The sequence below is a fragment of the Mustela nivalis genome, assembly GCF_964662115.1.
Source record: "Mustela nivalis genome assembly, chromosome: 4".
In the NCBI taxonomy this organism is placed as follows: Eukaryota; Metazoa; Chordata; class Mammalia; order Carnivora; family Mustelidae; genus Mustela; species Mustela nivalis.
This window is the reverse complement of record NC_139023.1, coordinates 111,417,042-111,441,645: the sequence shown is the minus strand read 5'-3', so window position 1 is coordinate 111,441,645 and position 24,604 is coordinate 111,417,042. Positions and strand designations below refer to the sequence as shown.

Here is a 24,604-nt window from a genome sequence, read left to right as displayed (position 1 = left end):
TAGCACTTTCCACTGGAAGAATCTCGAACAGTGCAACTTCGTCTGGAGCAGTGGCACCAGCCAGCTCAGCAGGGGGACAGCCCCAGCCAGGTGACCAGGACACTTTAGTGCAAAGAGCTGAGCACATTCCAGCAGGGAAACGAACTCCAATGTGTGCCCACTGTAACCAGGTCATCAGGTGGGTTATTCATTTTTGAAGTGTTCCTTAAAGTACTTATTATCAGAGTTGATTTTTTATATATATATTCTGAAAGATTTGACATTTTATTAGTGAAAATATTCTATTTTCTATTACATTCTGTGTAATAGTTATTGAAGTAGATAAATTTGAATACATATATTTGTTAGAACCATTATAATGAAAAGTATTTCTGGACTCTCTGAAAATAAAACTAAAAATACCAGTTTTCTCTGTTACTAATTCCTATCAGAACTAAGGAAAAATAATAATTAATATGGCCTTCCAGAGATTAATAAAATTTTAAAACTCAAAGGGACCCTGAAGATCATTTATCTGAACTTCATTCTTCATTTAGATGAAAAATAACTAGTGACATAAAATAAAGAACTTTGAGCCCTAGAGAAGAGAAGATTGGATTTTTGAATACCTAAGCCCTGGAAGATACAATTACCTCAGATCTATTCATAAATGCTTTCAATTTTAGATTAGGTCATAAACTCCTTTTTAAAAATATTTTTTATCCAAATCTGTTTTATTGTTTCTTAAATTCCAAGAGGAATAAAAGGCCCAGAGATCTTAAGTGAATGCTCTATATTGGCACTTATTAAAACCTCTGAGCAGTTCTTTTTTTTTTTTTTTAAGATTTTATTTATTTATTTACTTGACAGACAGAGATCACAAGTAGGCAGAGAGGCAGGCAGAGAGAGGGGAGGGGAGAAGCAGGCTCCCCACTGAGCAGAGTTCCCAATAAGGGGCTCCATTCCAGGACCCTGGGATCATGACCTGAGCCGAAGGCAGAGGCTTTAACCCACTGAGCCACCCAGGCCGCCCCAACCTCTGAGCATTTCTTAACAAGTGGGTTTTTTTTTTTTTTTTTTTTTAATTTTAATTTTTTTTTTTTTTTTTTTTAATTTATTTGACAGACAAAGATCACAAGTAGGCAGAGAGGCAGGCAGAGAGAGAGGAAGGAAAGCAGGCTCCTCTGTGAAGCAGGGAGCCCAATGCGGGGTTCGATCCCAGGACCCTGGGATCATGACCTGAGCCAAAAGCAGAGGCTTTAACCCACTGAGCCACCCAGGCGCCCCTAACAAGTGGTTTTTAAAATGTCAGGAAGTATAGATAAGAATGTTGATTGCAGGGATCCCACCAGCAGGACCTTGTTGCCTCTGTGAGTTGCCTTTGTTGGCAGTAACAAGTATTAGGTTGAAATGACTGCTCAGGCTCTCTCCCTCGTTTTTAATTTATCCTGTTTTAAAATAGTTGAAACGGCGGCTTCTCTAAAGTTGAATAAGGTTAGGATTTACCTGTATTTCCTCTACTCTGTTACATAGTTATTGTTTAGGATAATGTTTCTGGTTAAAACTTAAAATGGAGCCCAAGAAGCCTCAATACTTTATTTAAAAACCAAATACAACTACTCTTTTTCTTAACCCACTAGGGTCAAGGACACAGCATGCAGTACATGATTAAAAATAAAAGAACTTTTTAAATTTTAAACATTCATTTGTAACATTTCAAAAATATAGTGAAACAGAAAGCAAAAATAAATATTCATACATAATTCTACCTTCCAAGATAAGCACCAAGAATATTTGAGTTCGCACTTTTAAAACATACACATGTAAGGACAGGTGTTATTTTACAGAAATGGAATTATAATAACGGTATTTTGTAAGCTGTTATTTTTCACTTTTCCACATTAAGTATCCACTTAATAAGAATTAGCCAGTAGCAGTATCTTCATTCCTACAATATTGTTCTAGTTTGGGTCCTAACTGTCTCCCACCTTGCTAGTCACCAAAAATTAGTAATAATGGCTATGGGGAAAAGGAGAAAATCAGTAGAGTTTCCCAAGTCTAGACAGTAACCAGTACGCAGAAGGATTTGTGAATATTTTAACTGAGCAGGTCATGCATGACTCGAGCCACTTGCATAAGCCATAATACCAATTTGTAGAGTCACTTTCCTAACAGTGGAACTGGAGGGTTACTGCTTTGCAGAATATGTACACTAATAGACTCTAGAGTGGTACTGCTTTGTTCCAATAAATAAAAATATGTTTCTAATTACTATTTAGTTACTGTATTTTTAGGATTAATGTTAATAAAATAAAAACAAGTTCTGACTTACTATTTCTAGAAGTTATGCTACTTTGGTTATGTAGATTGGTAGTTAGGGATGCAGTATTGTAGATAAACGCAGCCTTTATGGGAACGGGAGTCACTGCTATTTGTATGCTGTTGTAAGCAGTTACTGGATAGGCCAACAGATCCCATCACTTGTTGATTCATATTGTCTGATTATCAAATTCTGTGACATCCTATCATCATCAGTACCAATGTATATGAAAAACTTAGTATGGAGAAAATACAGAGATCTAAATAGGACCTGCATTCCCATCCCTTCTACCTGCCTGGGTTTCAGTTATAATGCTAGGCCAGGATGTAATTTCAATCCACAGTCTGTCTGCCATCTGAAACAAATATATATTATGTTAATAAAATGAATGGCCATCACTTACTCTTCCTTCATCTGTTAAATTTTATATTGCTCTGGATTATCCCAGCACTGTTATCAGTTAAGCATTAAAGCTTCATTTATTAAGGAAGTTAATAGGAACAGGGATTAGTTCATGTCAAGATCATATAACAGTAATTAACGCAGCACATTGGCTTGGTACTCAAATGCTAAAGTAGCTTGAATAGACTGTAGTCAGTTTAGAGACCTAGTCAAAGCATAATTCTTGTTCTTGGCCTCCGTGTCAGTATCACTTACCAAAGCAAGGACACATTAGATCAAGTGACATTCTCTCTTGGACACCTGTTTCAAAAACACGCTGCAGTTGCAGACTTGATACTTTGAGTACAGAATATTGTAATCTGCCAAACTCTGGGAAGTTTATAATTATCATTTTATAATTTATATTTCTTATTTTCTCCAGTATAAGTTATATTATTTATTTGTGATTTGTATTATTTTATTTATATTTTCCAAGTATCTCAGATTTTCAAAAAATTTTAAGTAAAAGCAAACTAAAGCAAATTTTGTTTTAAATTTTTTTTTGTTTTTAGCAAAGTTAATTGTTTTTGGAAAACCTCAGAAAACTTAATCACTGAATGTTAGTACTGAACTAGTTTTCTCTTACAACTAGCCTAAAACTCCATAGGACATTTTATTTATTTTATTTATTTATTAATGCTTAACATTTTTTGGCATGTTTGAACCTAGAAAAGAGTTGAATGTTGTGCCTAAATAGACATCATTTTGATTAGTTAGTGGCCTTTTATGGATACATAAGAAATCCTCCTGAGGCTTTGATTAAGTTTGCTCTGGAACAGTTCTTAATCCATTTATGATAGAGGTACTGATTTTTTTGACTCTTGTACTCAAGAATTGATTGACAGATGGGTGCTGGTATAATAGGGAAATAGAAAATCAGGTTAATATAGCCAAAACCACGTTTTAGTCTCCCTGATAGAGTGAGTTTATGAAAATTCTAGTTTTTCTGTCATATCTAGTGGCATTAAATTGATTTGACACTTATATTACCTGGAGTTGACTAAACCATTCACCTTTTTAAATTTTTATTTTTTTCCATTTTATTTTATTTCTTTTGTGTTCAAAATTCATTGTATTATGGAGGGCACGTATTGCTTGGAGCACTGGGTGTGGTGCATAAACAATAATTCACTTTCAGCTTAGCATCTCTGTGAAAGAAGTACAGGATTTATAGTGTTTGAATTTCTTATTAGCTATGGGATGCTTAAAAGAAACAACCATAGTGCTATTGTTCTGTATCTGCCTGCAGTATATAGCACCAGAACAATCGCATTGAGGCTACCCATTGTTTACTCCAGTGAAAGAGAGATTTTTAACATTACTGGTCTTTTTCTTGGTCAGTGATTTTCAAACTTTCCTTATACTGGGCCATCTCCATTTCTCCAAGTTGAGGTCACCAGGGGTTTTTGCTAGTTTCACCGTACACTTCAGTCTCTGAGCATTCCCTTATTAATAGATTTTATTTATTCTCCCTTTTGGTCAAAATTTCACTTGAAAATAAAGTTTCTTAGTGAATTGCATTAGCACCTGAATTTAAGGAAACAATCAAAGACCTAGACCAAGTTTTTTTTTTTTTTTTTTTAAGATTTTATTTATTTATTTGACAGAGAGAAATTACAAGTACACTGAGAGGCAGGCAGAGAGAGAGAGAAGGAAGCAGGCTCCCTGCTGAGCAGAGAGCCCGATGCGGGACTTGATCCCAGGACCCTGAGATCATGACCTGAGCCGAAGGCAGCAGCTTAACCCACTGAGCCACCCAGGTGCCCCTGGACCAAGTTTTATGAGCAAGACATATAGACCAAGATTTCAAATTTACTGTAGTGAAAAATTGCAAAGAACACAGATGTTCAACTAATATTATGGTACCATTAAGATCCTGGTTTTGGATAATAATAATAGTTGTTTAATGTGTTCTTAGCATATGTCAGATGTTACACTAAGAATTTTACCTGAATTCCCATTTAATTCTTCATAAGCTTGTGAGATGAGAAAACTGAGGCACAGAGAAGTTAACATTTGCCCGAAGTCATATAGTTGATAAGTGGTAGAATCTGAATTTGAGCCCAGATCTAACTTTAAATTTTATTCATATTCTAACTGCTACTTAGGAAAATATTAATAATGTTTTATTAATATGAAAAAAGAAATACATTTTTATTATAAGTATGATTCTAATTTTGTGGAAAGAAAATATACATCAATATATATTAATATATGTGAATACAGAACTGTTATGAATACACATACACACAGTCATATGTGTTACTGTATTAAGTCAGGAGAAAAACAGCTTGAGTAGCCCTGCCATAACTTGAGTGCAGCAATGTACTTTTCTTCATAATATTTGAGTATAAAAGTGAGAGAGAAGGGAGTAAATAATAGATTGAATAATTAAAAATTGTACCTCCCCACCAAAATGACTTTGTACCACGTACATGCATTCTTAGACTCAGATGCCAGGGTTCCCTTTTCCATTTTCTCATCTAATGTAGAAAAGCAGTCATTCTATAAGTAACAGCCATTAAGTATTTTGTATACCACCTACTTTAAGTACGAGTGAGACAGAAATCAAAGACATATTTCCTTCCCTTAAGGAAGTTACTATCGCAGACTGGATTGTGTCCCCGCCGTATGTCAAAGTCATGACCCCCAGTACCTGAGAATGTGGTGTTCCTATAAGAGGAGATTTGGACACAGAATATATGGGGGGAAGACCATGTGAAGACACATGGATAAGATGGGCATCTATAAGCCAAGGAGAAAAACCTTAGAACAGAGGAACCCTGTCAACACCTTCATTGTTTGTCTAACACTAGTTAAACAGATCTGGGCTCAAATTTAGGTTCTACTATTTATTGTCTGTGTGACTTCTAGCCTCCCAAATTGTGAAAAAATAAATTCCTGTTGTTTAAATCACCCAGCTTGTAGTACTTTGTTAAGGCAGCCCTAGCAAAATAACACAGTTATACTTAGTAAATAATACAAACAAGCAAATCAGCAATAATATTAGTGTAGTAATAAGTCTAATAGGAATACATCCAGAATCCTGGTGCAGAGGAGAGGTGAGGATTAATTAGCTTCAACAAATGACTTTCTTTTATTTGAAAGGAATGACAAGCAGTAAGTTGAATAATCTACTTGTAAAATCAGTAGTTTTATACAACAAATACCCATTGAAACTTATGAAGTGTTAGGGTGGTAATTATATTAGAATATATAAATACCAAGCCACTACATTGTACATCTTAAGCTTATACAATGTTGCATGTCATTTATATCTCAATTTTTAAAAAATTTAAAAAAGGAAAAACTCATGTGCAAGTTACCATACTGGTAACTGGAAGGAAAACCACAGCCATATTAACCAGTGTCACTTTAAATTCATGACTGTTAATCTCAGGTGTGTTCTTAATAGTGACAAAAATCAGCTGTATTTCTCTAGTATGTTTACTTTTCCACTCTCCCAGAAAACCACTTTATATCTTCTTTTTTCTCCTTAAGCCTCTGATAACTTGTTTCCCATTTTCACTGTTAGCTGGTGACTTTGATTTTTTTTCATTCTTTTATGTAGGAAAGACAACAGAAATGTAGGACATAAGAGGAAAAAAGTAACAAAATGGTACTCATGATTCCTAACTTATAAGCAATTACATTAAATGTAAATAGATTAAACACTCTAATTAAAAGAATTGTAGAGTAGATAAAATCATGATTTGGCTGTATGCTGCCTATAACAGACACTTCAGGTTAAATGACACAAGTAAATTGAAAATAAAATTGTGCAGAAATATATCATGCAAACACTATAACCAAAAAGCTGGAGTGACTATGTCTATTAATATTAGAAAAATAGCCATTAAGAGAAAAGGTGTTGAAAGAGAAAAGAAGGACATTTTATAATGGTAAAAAGTTCAATCCATCAGGAAGGTACAATAATTACAAATATATATTCATCTAATAACAGAACCCCAAAGTCCACAAAGCAAAAGCTGGCAGAATAGAAGGCAACAATGATAAATAATTTGATAATAATAATTGGAAAGTTTGGTATCCCAGTTTCAAGAATGACTATAACAACTACATAGAAAGTGAACAAAAAGCCTTGAACAAAGCTATATACTAGACTCAGTAGACATCTATAGAATATCCCAGCTAACAACAGGAGGGTATAAATTCTTCTCAAGCGCACATGGAACATTCTCCAGGATAGACTACATGTGAAGCCATAAAACTAGTTCTGATACATGTGAAAGGACAGCAGTCATACAGATTATGTTCTCTGACTAGAATGGACTAAAATTAGAACTACATAACAGGAGAACATTTGGGAAATTCCCAAATATGTGGAAATTAATATACTCCTAAAAAAATCTCTTGATAACTCAGTGCCAGCTTCTTAGGGAACTCACATTACATCTGCATAATACTAAAATAAACTAGTTACAGGACTGATGTCCTATCATCTTTACCGGTTCCACTCACACTCTAGAGGAGGGGATCATACAGGCCATGTACACAGAAGGCAGGTCTCTTAAGGGCCATACTGGAATTCCACCTAACGTACTATCTCCTCCCCAGTCTCCCTCTTTTTGGTTAGTGGAATCTCTATTCTCACACTTGCCTAGACCTCGTGTGATCTATCAGCACATCCTTTTGACTCTAACTTCTAAATATACGCAGAATCTGAACCTTTCTTCCTGTTTGTACTGCTGCTATTACCCTGATCCAAGCCAGTCATTTCTCACCTGGGATAATGAAGTTGTCTTCTAATTAACCTTTTTACTTTTGCCCTTGCCCTTTTCCTGTCTGTTCTCAATACAGTAGCTAGAGTAAATCCTGATAAAACATAAATCAGATCATGGCACACTTTTGCTGGAAACCCCATAATGATTGCATTTTCGAAAGAAGCCACAATCCTTACAATGGCCTAAAGGCCCTACATAGTCACCCACCACCACCTCATTATCTCTCTGCCTTATTACTTGGTCATTTCTACCTTGTGCCCACCACTCCAGGCATCCGGCCTTCTTGCTGTTTCTCAGACTCCCCAAGCACCTTTATCAGGCAGGCCCTTTTGCATTTGTGGTTTCCCTTGCCTGTATTCTCTTCCCCTGGATATTTGCATAGCTCACCTTTGCTTACTTCAGATCTTTACTCAAACACCAGGGTATCCCTGACCACCGTATTTAAATTCTCCTCCCCACCACCATACGTAGACTCCCTACCTAACCTCCCTGCTTCATTTTTCCTCCTCAGAACTTAAAATCTAACATATCTTTTTTTTTTTTTTAATTGATGTTTGTTGTTTCTCCCTCATGCTAGAATATAAGTTCTGTGTGAGCAGGGCCTTTCCTGCCTTTATTTCTTGCCATATTTTCTGCTCCTAGAGCAGTATCTGGCATGTATCCTTGTATTTAATAAATACTTGTTCAGTTGATGAATGAACTTTTTAAAAATATTTGGAGGAATGTATGATAACAGTTTCTCCAAGTTGAAATTATCTCTCATTCGTCTTAATATATAGAAACACATTTTCCTGTTTTGTAGATTTTACAATAACCAGTATAAATAATCGAGTATAATTGTCTCCTATAGACTTAAAGAATTATCAATTAATATTACATTTTTTTAGAACTTGTCCTTTTTATTCACTGTTATGTTCAGGCTCATTTTACCCATGCATATGTTCTTGAACAGTGAGGCATTTATGTCTTTAAAATAAAAAGCTATAGTTGACCTCCACCCTTTTGGATGCAATACTTTAAAGGGCTTACAGATTAAAGATGATACTCAACCAAGGTGGAACTTGTTATTTAATGCTCCAAATTGGAACATTTGAACAAAATTTACTGGGAACGAAGAATAAAGCATATAAAAATGCAGCCCTTATAAATCTTAGGACAGATTATTAGTATTGCGGATTTTGAGTATTATATGTCTTGCTAGTGTGTTTTACTGTTATATTCAAGTGTGTTTCATTCTCTCTTACTCTCTCTTCTTGCATGTATCTTTGTATTTGTGATTATGTGAGCAGTTTCTCCCAGTAATCTTTTCTGCTTCAGAAAACTCTTCCTTTCGTCTTTTGTTCTTGGACTCTTCGCTCATGCCAGGCTCTTCCCAACATTTGGCCATAATATAAAACTGGTTTATACATTTTTATTATTATATCTAATTAAGTAGAGTATTAGATTCCATTTTTATTTTGGAGCATGAGTTGGCTTTTTATGTGGCTTTATTTTGAACTTTTGTTGATGAACTTCTTTTGATTTCTTGGCTTTTTTTTGTTTTTAACTTCTATCGATGCGGTAACTTTTGGTCAAATACAATTTTTAATCTGTAATAACTGGGCCTTGAAGAATTTCCAGCTTTACAGTTCATCATCCACATGATCTTAGGAATGTTAGGTAGCTGTTGATATTTTCTTCATCTATTTATAGAGCTAATTTCTATCACTGAGCTTTATTGTTCGAATAAAATAATAGAGGCAAGAAGCATACATTTGATTTTGAAGCTGAATCCCTGTTAGATTATGCCTATTGAAATTTGCAATCCCTCTCACCTTCTCACTATATAAGTTTTCTTTTTCTGTTCCTTTTGACATGTCTTCCTTCCCTCCCTCCCTCCCTTTCTTTCTTTCCTCTTTGGCATAGATCCCACAGAAGATAAAAAGGGTAAAAAGTTTCCTGGGATAGGATAACTCCTTTCTGTCAGCCAGTCAGTGCTTTAACTCTTTCCGGTCCCTGCCTTCGTCAGTCAAGGAGTATTTGGGAAGGGCCCATGGGGTAGAGTAGGTAAGAGGTAGAGGTTGACTTAATTCTACCTTGTGTTTACCCAAGCCCGTCATTCCAGTTCGCACATGGAAACCCAATCCTACCTGGAACAAGAAGAACTTCTTTAGTGTTAATCCGGTGTTAATGAATTTGTTAAATCAGTCTCTGCTAATCCAATACTTTGTTGGATGTAAGAGATTTTAGTGTTTAACTATACCTCACTTCAGGGGCATGATGGGAAAGATGCTCTTTGAGCCTGGCCAGGGAGTACCCAGCTAGGCCATTACCTGCACTGAGCATGTTTAAGAAAGGAGAACTGGCAGGAGCAAGGGTCATTTTCATTTCAGTCTTTAAAGGTGCAGAGGGAGTTTCTTTATTGTTGTTAAGACATTTCACTATTCAGATTTGGTAAGGAACTAAGGAAATATCTTAAAGTTATTATTTTAATGGATGATTTAATTAAATTTTAATTTATTTGTAGTAGAAACTATTCTAGAAACCTTTTAAAAACACTTTTAAGAATACATGAAATATAAGAAAGTCTTCTAAATTATAGAAGGGAGCAAAAGAAGAATGAAAATCATGAATGGGACCATTAAAAAAATAAAGATCGGACAAAAATTTGCCATTGAGATTGGACAGAACCTATAATGATGACCTACATACTTGCCTAAGTTAGAATGGATTTGCCTTTAAGCCTTCTCGTGATCAACAAAAGAAAAAAGTTAATTTTTAAATTTACTATACAATGAGTACAAAAACAAACCTATTGCTCAGAAGAAGCAAACTGTTCTTGTTACAGAAACTTGAAAGGACTTTCTCCAAGGAGTCTAAGTGAAAGTGCCCCTGTGTGATCTAACAAATAATACTCCCAACAGTAATTTAGAGGAAAAGTACTGTTACAGAGCTATGTCCTATGACAAGTGTCAGTGCAGACTGATGGTATCATGCTGTGCACCAGTCATTAAGGGAATAATTCTGTGGAGTGGGTCAGGACCAGTATGCTCTGAGCTGCAGAACCTCCTTCTCTGCTGGTCTGACTTGATTTCTTTCTTTCTTTTCTTTTCTTTCTTTTTTTTTTTTAAGATTTTATTTACTTATTTGACAGAGATCACAAGTAGGCAGAGAGGCAGACAGAGAGAGAGGGAGAAGCAGGCTCCCCACTGAGCAGAGAGCCCAATGTGGGACTCGATCCCAGGACTCAGAGATCATGACCTGAGGCGATGGCAGAGGCTTTAATCCACTGAGCCACCCAGGCACCCCCTGCCTTGATTTCAACACATCTTTTATTAAACCTAGAAAATGGGTCATGTGTTCCTGAATCTTCTCTTAATTATCTTACTTTTTTTCCTCAGATGAATTTTGTTAAATATTTGGTGGCACTGATAGCTGTGTTCCAGTAGTAAAGCTCTTTCTTTACTCTGAGTGTATACGACACTTCGATAGAATGAGAGTTTGAGGTTGGATTGGCTTTTGCAATCTGGATGGCTAAAGAAGGATGCTGGCCTCTAGGGGCAATCCAGCCTATGGAGCTGCTAAAGATGTGCCCTAAGAAAAAAGAAGAAAAAAATTTTTTCAGCCTAACAGTTGCTGGAATCTGCCATGGCATCCAAACAAATGTAACAAAGTTCTACCATCCCTGTGTTGTGGTCACAGTAAATTTAACCCAACAGATTTTTCAAACCAAATACCCACTTGGTATAAAAGCTCTGCAAACTCATAAGATTTTTTCTAGCTTTGAGCATAGTGACTCCTTGGTTTATCTTTGAAGGTAAACTACTTGTCAAATACATATTTGAGAAAATAAGAGGAAGGAACTTGTTGAGTAGGACTGTTATTTACACTCCAGTTAAAAATTGAGGGACAACTTACCCAAAGGAACATTTGGTTACAAAATAAATGATCTATAGCCCTTTTTTCCTGTCAGGTGTTAGTTGACAAAGATGTTCCTTGTTAGTGATAGCAAATCTTCTGGCATCCTAAAGCTTAAAAAAAAATAATAATAAACTACTTGTCTCAAATGCTAAGAGAACTACATGCTCTAGCTGACAAAAGTTGGCGTTGTGTTGTTAATTTTAAAAGAAGTTAACAAGGGGTGCCTGGGGTGGCTCTGTGGGTTGAAGCCTCTGCCTTCGGCTCAGGTCATGATCCGAGGGTCCTTGGATCAAGCCCCACATCGGGTTCTCTGCTCCGCGGTGAGCCTGCTTCCTCCCCTCTCTCTCTCTGCCTGCCTCTCTACCTACTTGTGATCTCTCTCTCTGTGTCAAATAAAATCTTTAAAAAAAAAAAGAAGTTAACCAAAAAAATGAGGCTAGAAAATACCCTCTTATACCTGACAGAACACATTTTTATCATTCATCAAGAGCCTTTTTACTTTTTTGACTCTAGCAGAGTTAGGTGCTAGTTCTGAGTTCTGAGTAAACATCAGTGTATTTGCAAAGAATTTTCCAATGGGAAACGGTTACTGAATACTAAGGTTTATGTTATTGTGAAAGGCAAAAAAAATGCTCCAATTATGTGATGCTCATTACTGTGACTTTTTCTATTAATAATCTGCCTAGAAGTCAGGTATTCATGCTTACTGACAATTATCCTGTGGTCACTCAGTGATGATAATTGCTGGTAATGAGATGAAAAGCAGAGTATCAGCTGACTACACGGTGTGCTAGAAATGAGGAAATTCAGCTTCTGACCTTCACTCAGTCAGTGATTTTATGATATTTGTCATATCTTTTGAACATTTTGTATCTCAGCTTCTCCATCGGTTAAACTGAGTTTGAAGTAACTGCCCTGGTCTGTCTCACAGGAATGTTGCCTGGACAAATTGGATAAGTGTAAAAGTGCCTTGGAGGTAAAGCCACTCTGCGAATAAAGATTAGTATGATGGAGCTACTGAGAAGTGTGTTGCAGAGGCTAGAATGGTTCATTTCTGCAGGCTTCGTGACTAGATAAAGCTTCATAAATGGATTCCTGTCAAGCAAACCAAACCCATCTTATCAGTTCATGACTGTATAGTATTTAATGGGAAAAAATCTCTTTACAAGCATTTGTTACCTTGATACAAATGTGCATTAAAAATCACTCATGTTTCAATTAAATAAAACCTTCCTAAGTAGCTTCAAAGCAGTCTCTAATAGCCAGTTGACAGTTCCCATCGTCTATTCGGAGGGGTCGTGAACATCTGATATGCTTAATAAAGTTGAGAAATAAGGAACGAAACAATGTGTGGGGAGCAGAAGTGGACCGCAGTGTTTCCTCGGGTCATAGTTGCTATGAATTTTAAGAGTCTGACATTACCAAATTAAGATTTCTCTTGTTTATTTTATTTATAGAAATGTCAAATTCTCATCTCTGCCTAAGCCATGTAGTATTTTCTGGTTACTTCATTTTCCACTGGAGTGAACATCCTCATTTTCAGTCATAATCATGATACAGAGTCGCTTGTTGCAGCTCGATAAACATAATCAGGTCTCTTGAAGATGGGAAAAAAATGAGGGAAATGGCCTTCCTCGAAAGAATCCCCTCCTTGAAAGAATCCCACTTTTTACTCTTCCTTTTTCCTCTCTTCCCGTAAATGCTCAGAGTTCCTATGTAAATTTACAGCACCCTTGTTTTCAGCCCTTGAGAAGGATAATCGAGCAAGAATTTAATTGTTTTGACATTGCACAAAAGAGGTTCTGTCCAAGCTAACTTCAGAAACTTTTATTCCCCAGCCAACTTGATCTCTTTTCTTCTGGCAGGGGACCATTCCTAGTGGCACTGGGGAAATCTTGGCATCCAGAAGAATTTAACTGTGCTCACTGCAAAAATACAATGGCCTACATTGGGTTTGTAGAGGAGAAGGGAGCCCTGTATTGTGAGCTGTGCTATGAGAAATTCTTTGCTCCTGAATGTGGGCGATGCCAAAGGAAGATCCTCGGAGTAAGTGTCAGAAAACCTGTTTATTCTGATTGAGCTTTAAAGCACAATCTTTTTTTTTTTTTTTTTTTTTTTTTGTTATGAAACCCTTCCAGCAGTTTTCTTTTTTATTTTCTTCTTACTTGATCCCCTCTCTGTTTTCATCACTGTTTATTATTGTAAAGCAAAACTAAATAGACCTCTGTAGAAGTATATCGGACTCGTGGGGTTAAGTTGTCTTTGGTTTTGTCTTACTGAGTGCTTGCTTGTCTGGTGAAAGTCTAGCCACTGTGGGGGAAAAATAATTTACTGTGTGTGTGCTACCTCAACAGGACCCTGTTTGCTCAGGAATGAAGAGGTCGCACAGGACCACACACATCAGAGTTCTCAGAACTGACACCTTCACTGTTTTAAATTAAATTCCATAGCTTTTATAAGAGCAGCATTTCCCCATTTGTCAGGGTTCAAGCACAGGGCACAGATCTCATGAAATATATAAAACATGAGACTTATAAATGATACATTTTTCTTAAACACATGTAGTGTTTAAAAATATAACTTATTTTATGAGCACATACATGGGATAGAAAAATAATCAAGGCACCTTTTTTTTTTTCTTTTTAAAAAGGGAGTAATTTAGGAGTCAGATATATAATAAATAATGATGAATGACTGAATTTCTGCTCCGGAATATCCAGGTTGCAGTTTACAAAGAAAGGGTCAGTCATTTCTTATGGGTGACTAGGAGTTGGAATTTTATTTTAGAAGCATCCAAGGTGCCTGGTCTCACACGAAACTCATACAGCTAATACAGAAGAGGGGAATGGCATTGCTGAATTCTAATAATTCTCTTTATAAAAATATAATAATGAGGGGTGCCTGGGTGGCTCAGTGGGTTAAAGCCTCTGCCTTCAGCTCAGGTCATGGTCCCAGGGTCCTGGGATCGAGCCCCACATCAGGCTCTCTGCTCGGCAGAGAACCTGCTTCCTCCTCTCTCTCTCTCTCTGCCTACCTGTGATCTCTGTCAAATAAATAAAAAAATCTTTAAAAAAATATATAATAATGAAACTTTTTAATTCTTATCAGTTGAGAGAAAAGCTAATATGAATTATTGAGTACTTTGAATTTCAGATTACATCTTTAAATGGTTCTGAAACTTGGAGGACACTTAAAATTGTAACTATGCCACATGAAATATTTTTATATTATTTATTTGTACAATGTGTTGGGAACAAATGAGTAGAAGTATACAGGCTGTAACTTCCTAAAGGATAAATAATAAGACTCTTTCAACTTATAAATATATTCTGTATATTCTAGAATAATAATACAGAGTCAGGTAATAATCTTAGAACCAAATGAGGTTCTAGGAAACGGAAATCTTACCCTCATTGCCTTAGAGATGGACCATAACTTCACTACAGAGACAGATTCTCTGGGTTGTATTTTAGTTGTTTGATTTCCTGTTAAAGAAGGAATAGTAATCTGTCTCAAGGATTGAAAGGGAAGTAAATGCCAAAAGCCTTGAGAAACAACTTGGTTCAATGTACATTTGTTGTACATATTCATAGTGATCTTTTTGGATCTAAACAACTGCCATTTCTCCTCAGTATCCTTCAGTAGTGAACTGTGACATTTTCTAAGGCTAATAATTTACTTTGTTATTTTATTTTATTTCAGCAATTTGTATTATTAAAAATATTTCAAAAAAATTTTTCACTCTACAGCAATTAGAAAATACCCAAAAATGTTAAGAAGAAAATTAAAGTGACCTATATATTTTACCAACCCTAGATAATTCCTATTAATCTTAGGATGTATCTTCTTCCAGTTTGCTCTTTATAAGTAATTCATTTACAAAATTATGACCATACTCTATGTGTAGCATCCTCTTTTTTTGTGATAGATAATTATGGAAAGGGTGAATCCCCATATTATTAACTATTCTTCAAAGATAATGTTTAATGGCTCCATCTTTCTCAATCTAAAGAAATGATTCCTTACAAAACTAGCTTCTCTTCTTCTACTAATTCAAATCTGCCCAAGTCTTTGATAATGCTGTTTTTAATGAAAGGGCCATTGTTGATTAGAATCCATACTTAATGGTTCAAACTTCAGACACTTGTTTGAGTGTGTGCTTAGTGTAGTCACAGCTGATTTCCAGAATCCTAAACATGTGTTAAACTGATTGGATTACACTGATTATGTTATTGCTTCCATAATGCACCAAAGCACAGGTTTGTTTCAGTTTTCAAATATTTTGCCCTTCCTCCATGACATTTTCTTGTTTCTCCTGCATGACATTTTCAAGATAATACTATGAAACCTTCATAAGTGAATGTTCCCTGACAACCCTTTTGAGAGAAAGCAGGTTTTGTAGCAAGCACTTATGAAGTGCTTTACTTGATTCACCACATGTATACTGTTTAAAAAACATAATCATTCTTTACATAAGTTTATTGATGTGTATTTATGGGAAACACGCTTTTTTTTTTAATTTTTTATTTTTTAATAAACATATATTTTTATCCCCAGGGGTACAGGTCTGTGAATCACCAGGTTTACACACTTCACAGCACTCACCCAAGCACATACCCTCCCCAATGTCCATGCGCTTATTTTATAGTGTATCAGTTTAGATGATTTGTGAGTCGGTCCTAAAGTGTCATCTGTTACTTAGAGGAAAAGCTCATGGTAAAGACAAAGCGTGTGTCTACGTTGAGTCAGTTTAAAAGGGCTGTGTACAACTAGTAAAATAAGCATGTGTGTATTGTCATCTTTCTTTACAACCAATTACCTTTCTATAACAGGAAGTCATCAATGCTCTGAAACAAACTTGGCATGTTTCCTGTTTTGTGTGTGTGGCCTGTGGAAAACCCATTCGTAATAATGTTTTTCATTTGGAGGATGGTGAACCCTACTGTGAGACTGGTAAGATCCTAAAGCCGTTAGTTTCTTAAGTTTTGAATAAGGATAAAACATTAACCCTTACATTACTATAAAGTTGAAAGGAAATATTGCGCAAAGTAGATTTCCTGTTTTCAGGGCGTTTAAGCTACGCTAAATACATAACAAAAAACTATGTAAAATGTTTATGACTTTGTTAAAATAGATATTCCCAATTTTTCATTAAGAGAAATGAGCATATAAGCATTACCTAGTAGGAAAATATTTTACTTGAATCCCTAATAGTTTATGGATGTGAATTCTACCAACTTGTGTAGCTTAAAGCCACCTCTTACACACTAATAGTGAATTTTGAGTGGTTTTAAACATGAGAAATGGTCATCTTCTGAACATGATACTGATTTGCTCTTCAAGGCAATGGTCTTGACAATAAATTGGAAGTCTTTTTTTACTTTTCCTGAATGGAAAGGTAATCTTGGCTTGGATGGTTCCCTTAGTAAAATTGTTCTTAATAAATAGGCTCCAAGGACCTATCTACTACATTTCTTATTACCTGAGCTCTGAACACGTCTTTTCTTTTCCAGAGGCTAGAAGTAAACTTTCATAACACTTATTTATTAATATTACTCTTTCTTAGGTATTAGTACCATACATATGTTTCAAAAAATAAAGTATTTTCCCTTTATCATGTCTATATTCACTACCACTGCATTTCCACTATGGAGTTTTATTGTTGATCTGCCTTGAAACTCAAACTACGGTGCTGGAGGAAGGGAATATTGCACACTAGTTAAGTTAAAGGAGCTGTCAACTTCTGATTTTAGGCTAGTCAAATTGGACATCACTTGAACCCTTTTTTGCTCACTCAGTTCCTTTTAGTTCCTAGTTGGGATCAGTCTAGATCTATGCCATACCTGTCCACCAGGAAGCTTTCTGGGAATTCAGTGATCTAGCCCATCTATGCTCTATTTTGGGACAGGATGGCTACAAGCTTCCTACCCTGATTCAATCAGAATATTTCAATATATTTTGTAATTTCACCTAGTTCTTCTGAAAAAAAGAGCTTTATTATTATTTTTTTAATTAAGCTTTGTGAGACATTGGACTAACTGGCAGATAGTCCCTGTGTAGCCAAACACATACCAAACTAACCTTAGTATCATATTTAATGTAGTCTAAGAAGTTTGATTTTTGAAACCCAAAAATTGCTTACAGAAAGGGAACAGCATTATTGAAGATTTGCTTTAATGTCACTTCTAATCAGTTTGATCTATTTTGTTGTATTTCTTTAACCTCCCGCATTTGTTACTACCAACTTTCCCATCTCAGTAAATGCCCCACTTGCCAGTATCCCAAACCATAAGATTCTGCTCTTGCCATGTCTAATCTAATTAGTAAAATCTTGCAGTTCTACCGCCACTGTATATTGATTCATTCATTTCTCTCTACCTCAACAGTCAGAACTAAATCCAGCCCACTCTCTTTGCGTGGACACTCTGATTACCAACTAAAATGGTATATCTTCTTTCCCCCTGACCCTCAAATAGCAGCTATGATAATATTTTGTTTCAGTGTGAATTAGATTATACTTGATACCTTTTGGCTTCCCCTTGAGGAATCACTGCACTCCTTATTAGGCCAACCTTATCTTCTACCATCTTATTTTCTGTCACTTGAGTTCTACGCAAATCTATCCCCTTTGCTTTTCTGAACATGCTAAGATTCTTCCTGCATCAGGGCTTTTGTACTTGCTGTTTCTTCTAACTTACCTGTTCTTGCTCATATTTTCTGTGGTGATTTTTCCTTTTTTTTTTTTTTTGGCCAAGTCTTGGCACAACTGTTACCTCCGCAGAGAAGCTTTTTCCAAGCCCACTTAGTTAATGGAGTGTTATATACTCCCCCCAAATATTCTGTATCATGTGACTGGTTTTTTTTGTGGTTCTTGTCACAGTCTGAAATTATTCATTATCACTTATTTTAAAAATACAATAAATGATGACATCCTATTCCTAGTGAGATTAAGCACCATAAAGAGAACAGCTGCTTCTATCTTCACCACTATAACCCTCATCAGTGCTAGGCACATAGTAGAACTCTGAACATATGATGAGCAAATGGTGCTAAGAAATATTGAAAATGGTTAAAGAGAGGCAAATTAAGTTAGAAATGAAAGTCTACTTTCTACTCCAGCTGCATAAAAGAAAATTGCCAGTAAATTCTAATTTAGTAATAATAAAGAAACATCTCATCAATACTGCTCTCTTTGGAAGGAAATCCTATTAGTATTTTGTAACTATAACCTCTGTCAAGTAAATGGTATTCTCTGGCTAAGGATTTTCAGCAGTAAGTCATAAATTTGAAAGAAAATCACAGCAAAAGACTTATGATACAGTCCAACTAGAAACTCAGTCACAGCACTTAATTCATGGAAGTTTCTTGTGACTTTTTTTTTTTTTTTCCTACCAAGTCAGATATTCTACGAAATGTGCTGATATCAGATATTTCTTCTGATTTTATGTTCTGTAGTCTTATTGTTGCTAGTTTTTGGAGGTTCCCTTGTCTTTTGTTAAAACAGTCCTGTCTGTCGATAACTTAACAGGGATCAGAGTTGTTCTTCATATGTATTTGGACACTTAAGTAACTGGAGATGTGTGAGAAGTATTATGTGGGAAAAGGGAATAAAAAACGTTAATTATGTAAATAACATTTACCCCAAAGGTAATTACCCTGAATTAAACACCCCAAAGTTACCCTGAAACATGCTACACTTTATTTCTCAAGCCAAACGTGTCTTCTAAACATTTTCCAGTTACTAGTAACTCTATCTTCATCTTCTCATTTAATTCCAGTTTTGTTGCTACTTTCTAGAAACTATTATTCTAAAGCTTCATCATGTTTAAATTATGTCTTCCCACCCCCACCCACCCTGCCCCTATACAGATTATTACGCCCTTTTTGGTACCATATGCCATGGCTGTGAATTTCCCATAGAAGCTGGCGACATGTTCCTGGAGGCCCTGGGCTATACCTGGCATGACACTTGCTTTGTATGCTCAGTAAGTAATCTTACTTCTTACTTCTTACTTACTTCTTACTTACTTACATCTTACTTCCAAATTAGAGGACAGTAGGGCCAGTTTTAGCCTAAGCACTAAATGGAAATAACAGTTCTTATATCATTCAGTCCTTCACACACAAAAGTATTTCTACAGTGATTTTAAAAGTTGTTCATTGAAAGTTTTGGCATTTTTTTAATTGTTTGGCACGGAACAAGGTGCTTACTCCTTTAGAGAAAATCTTATTTTTAATAAGTTTGTGTTTATAAGGAGAAACCACATATTTCTTAAAACAGTAAGAGGCCTTTACTTTTTTTTTTAATTCTTTTTTATTGAAGTGTTTTTAGTAATTTTTGGAAACATGGGTACCTGAAATAGAAACAAACAATTCTAAAGATCTGTTGTTGAATTAAGAGTGGAAGCAAACTGTATGTTGATTTCCTTCCTTCCACAGCAATAGTCCATGATTTTTTTTTTCCTTTTAGGACTGTAATAAACATTTAGTGATATATTTACCTATTTTGTTTGATATTCTAATATTTTTGGTTTTATTTTTAATGATGAGAATAGCTGTAGTAGAGACATTTACCCTAAGACTTTAAAAAAAAAAAAAGATTCTATTTATTTATTTGAGAGAGAGAGAGAGAGAGAACAAGAACACGCATGAGCAGGGGAGAGGGGTAGAGGGAGAAGCCGACTTCCTGCTGATCAGGGAACCCAACACATGGCTTGATCCCAGGACTCCAAGATCATGACCTGAGCTGAAGGCAGGCGCTTAACTGACTGAGCCACCCAGGCATCTAGGCGCCCCCTTAAGACTCTTTTTAATTTAGAAAGGAAATATCCAATAAAGATACTCTGTTCAGATGTTTGATTTTTTAAAATTAGATTTAATGTATCTAATAGTTTTCAGTACCCATTGAATGAAGGGAAAAAGTAAAGTTAATTGAAGTCAAATGATGTCCCCAAATATTACCTGGTTGACTATTAAATTCATCTTGTGTACTTCTTCCTTCTCTTAGACTTCATGAGATCTTTAAAATACAACAACTTCGAAGACTTGCCTTTTCCTGTTCTCTGGTAGAGCTGCTCTGTTATACTATCATATTTAAGAAAGGCAATAGGAAAGATAGGATCACATAAATGCAGGTAGTAAGTGAACTGTATAATCATCCAGTAGCCAGATGTTGACCAGTAAAAACGAGATGTTTTTACTATAAGAAACCAAGACAATGAATTAAAAAAGAATTCTCAGGTATTCTGTGCCTCTGTGTTTGGGGTCTTGGGAATATTGGGCTAAGCAATTGTATTGTGTTTCCATTGTGAGAGCTGTGGTTCCCTGCAACAGGAAGCAAGTTGAAAGCATCGAGGAGCATTTGGGAAGAGAAATTACAATTAATGTGACCTCTTTATGTGTTTTCTTATTAGGGCCTCATAAAGAAAAAGAATGATCAGTGATTTAAATAAATTAGAATGCATTCTGGGAAAAGGTCATTCTTTATTGCTTTTGAAAAATATATGAAATACCATAGTAATCATTAAATGTCAGAACTTCTAGTACAGCCAATGAAAGTGCTTTGTCTTACCCGCCGAGTGAAAAGCCGTTTTTCCCTTTTAGGCATATTTGATAAAGTAATGATATTCTTTTAAATAATGCTTCTTTTTCAGGTATGTTGTGAAAGTTTGGAAGGTCAGACCTTTTTCTCCAAGAAGGACAAGCCGCTTTGCAAGAAACATGCTCATTCTGTGAATTTTTAAAAGTCAACAGTTCAGGGGTGGAGAAGAAAATTGAAGAGAAAGAGGAGAATTGAAATTACCAATTAATTTTTAGATTTAATATTTATGGGAATTTTGAAAAATAATAGTGGCCCTGGAGGGATAAATTCCAGCTTTAAAAACCAAGTCTATGAGGAAATATTTGGCTTCATAAAGTAAAGGGACAGTTTGGCATTTATGATTACTTTTTTCCTGTATTTTCTGTCCATAAAATTTTTATAAAAACCAATTTCCTGGTTGACTATTAAATTCATCATAGAATAAATTAGTGGAGAATTAAATTTTAGAATAAAACCTCTAACATCTATGCTGAATTAATGATACTTTCTTGCCTTGTTAGGTAGTTCTGAGTAAATCTGTAAAAGGCAATGAAAATTGCCTTACACTCTATCATAAATGTATTTTTTTTAAATAGTGCTTATCTTTAAAAGAGGAAATAGGAGTTTAAACAGAATTTTATCAGTAGTAGGTGTCAGTTTTTTAAAAAACTGCTATGTACTTTTTAAAATCTTACTGATCATTCCAGTGGGAAAACTAGTAAGATTTTTATCAAAATGTGCCATGCCAATAAGATGTTATCTGTTTCTCTCATCCAGCCCCCCAAAAGCCACCACATTGCTTATAAATTTCAAATTTTTGCCTGTTATTAAAACATGACCATTTCTATTCATTGTGTATGTTTTATCACCTGTATTAATGAAGCTCCCATTTTTTTCCCCTTCCCTCATGCTGAGGTCGAGAGAGTGAGTAGAATAGAGTGAGGTTAGGAGTTACAGGAAGTCAGAGGACTACATTCAAAAAAATTTTTAAAAATTCTCCCCTTTTCAGACAGTGAATCCATTACATCAGTTTCAGTTTTGTACTACTGACTGATAAAGGTTTGAGAACTGTCTTTGAAGAATAATGTTTTTCTTAGTTCTCCATTAGAAAAGTAAAATATTGGCTTGGGGATGTGATAAAAATCTAAGGGGGTTTTTTTTCTTTCTTTTCTTTTAGTAGTTCTCTCTCAGTAATATATAAATCACTTCCAAGTGTGATCACGATGGTTGGAAAGCTTTCATTCCAGGAGACTGGTAGTAGAGGAGGGGAAGGTGATCAGTTACTCATACTGGCTCATTATTTGTTTTCTTTATTTGGGGCAAAAATTATATAGCCCATGAAGACAGAGCAACAGTTGTGAAATTGTGAATCCTGTTGGTATTTGCCCAGTGGGAAAACAGATTATGACATTTGATAGTTTTTCTCTTTGTTTCCAGAATGGATGAAAGCCCATAATCCCACTAAAAAATACTAATGTGTCTGGGGTGAGGTGCTTAAAGTTAAGACAGAGCCCAAGTCCTTCTCCCTGCCCCATAACTCACAAAGGACTTCATTTCCATTGTGTGCGTATTTGTTATAGAGGGAGGTTTTAGGCTCTGGTATTTGTTTAACCTCCCTAAGAACTTTTCAAGGCATCTGTCCTGAAAGTTGTTCATTTATGGTCTAGCAGATTTGTATTATATGAAGATAATAATTAACTGAGAGTCAGAGCTTGAGAGGGGTGACATGAAGTGGTTTCACCAGTAGCAACCCTGAACTGCCTTCTCACCCTGCATCTGTAGGGAGGCAGGAAGTTTTACTTTTGAAATAAAGTGCTGGAACTGAATTGTGCATTATTTCTCATTGCTGCTGAAACCACCTGTAGAGTCCATGCTGGCTGATGTGCGTTATCACGTTACTTCATGTCAGTCTCTTGCTTTACACAATATAAAAGAAATTGGTGGTTCTGTTTGGATGTTAGTAGAGATGATTTTTTTTGTTTTGTTTTGTTTTTGTTTAGTTTTGCCTTTATAGATTCTATGCCAAGATAGTATTTGAAAAGTCAGTGACATTTGGGTATTTCCTTTCCAGAATTTTATTTGACTGGGATTTCTTATTAAGTTATCTGACATTAAGGATGTCATTTTTATTAGACTTCTCATTGTGCACATTATTTCATGGAGCTTAATGTTGCATTCCTCTAAATTTTATCCCTAAAAAGATAACATTACTTCTTAATTTATCATTTTGTCTTTGTGCTTTGTTCTTCTCCTTTGTGACAAAGCTTTATATCTATTCTAAATCAGTTAATCCTGTGAAATAAGTATTGACTAGAACCCAGAAGAATCTCTGTATTTTCCAGTGGGGAATGAATGCTATATTTAATACACCAGCGTTAATCTTTTAATAACTGGCAGAGCACTTTATTCTTCTGGTGAGCTCCCTGAATATTTATTTTTCTGATTATAAATATTCCATGTCAGTAGCATTTTTTTAATTATTACCTCTTTACTGTAGAGCATTTACTTTTAGTATTTCTTGATGTATATTTTGGAATGCTGTACTTAGTATAATACAGATTTAAATTACAGTATATGACTCTTAAACATCTTTACTTGTATTTCCTAGATTGAAAATACTAGCAATAGATTCCAGTTTCTAATTTTTTTCTAGACTTACAAGGGCTGCATTTTGCCCGCTAGAGCGGCAGCCTAGAGAGGATCCCTGCTGCTTATGCTTATAGTAGCGTACCTGTTTCTTGTTGATTCAGGCTACAGTTAGAGTCTAAAACTAAAGCCTAGTGATTTGGTCACAGTAGGAAGACAAACAGAAATAAGAGTTTAAATCTTCAAAATTTAGTGTAGCCTATCATTAAAATTATCTTCAACAAAATTGTTTTCGTGGTGCCATTTTTAAGGGGTTGTATATTATTTATAGAAAATAATTCCTTCCTCTCCCTTGTTCAAGTATGAATCTGTGTTACAGTCACAGTTTTGTGAGGTTTAGAGCTTTTTTCATCATCTCTATTGAAAGGAGAAGCTTTTCAGACATAAGAGAAGGGAAAACAATGAAAAACTTGACCCAAATCTAGTGCAGTTTCAATTTTTCATCTTTCTTTTCCATATTTTAAGGTATTGGGTTTGGATTCTCAAGGTATCATTTGCCTTATCTGTTAATCTCTATTTTTTGTCTCTTTACATTTTTACATTTGTATACATCTGTACTGTTTTGCTTTTGGATACATTTTCTAATTAAAAACCACATGAGAAATATGATCAGTGTAGTAATACCTTAATGTGCACATGCTGAATAAATAAACAGCTGCAGTGATATAAACAAGCTCTCCTGGTCTTTCTTTTTTGGGTAGCGAGCGGTTTCCATTGGAATTCCATCATGGGAATAAAATAGTGTTCACAGGAGAGGAAAAGAAGTAATGATTCTCAGGAGAATCTCTCTTTTATGATTTTCGCCTATCAAAATGTCCCAGAAACCAACCATTTGAACAGATTATCACATTTGTTCTATTTTAATCCATTTTTATGCTCTGCATGTAGCATGCAGACAGTACGTGTTTGTAAGTCAATACATAAACAAGCCTCATTGTTGTAGAAAATACTTATTGCTGAAACTGTTTATTGGAATACCCTGTCATACCAAGC

General features: G+C 35.3%; 1 protein-coding gene across 12 annotated transcripts in view; it reads left to right on the top strand.

The window, feature by feature from the left end:
* Positions 1-24,281, top strand: part of PDLIM5 (PDZ and LIM domain 5) — a 204,045-nt gene extending 179,764 nt beyond the window's left edge. For all 12 annotated transcript variants that reach the window (XM_082728192.1, XM_082728200.1, XM_082728191.1 and 9 more), the window contains 5 exons: positions 4-178; positions 13,251-13,431; positions 16,218-16,338; positions 19,255-19,370; positions 21,039-24,281. In XM_082728192.1, coding sequence (XP_082584318.1) covers positions 4-178; positions 13,251-13,431; positions 16,218-16,338; positions 19,255-19,370; positions 21,039-21,128 — 683 coding nt within the window. In that variant the 3' untranslated portion in view covers positions 21,129-24,281. The remainder of the gene's footprint in view (positions 1-3; positions 179-13,250; positions 13,432-16,217; positions 16,339-19,254; positions 19,371-21,038) is intronic.
* Positions 24,282-24,604: the final 323 nt, after the last annotated feature.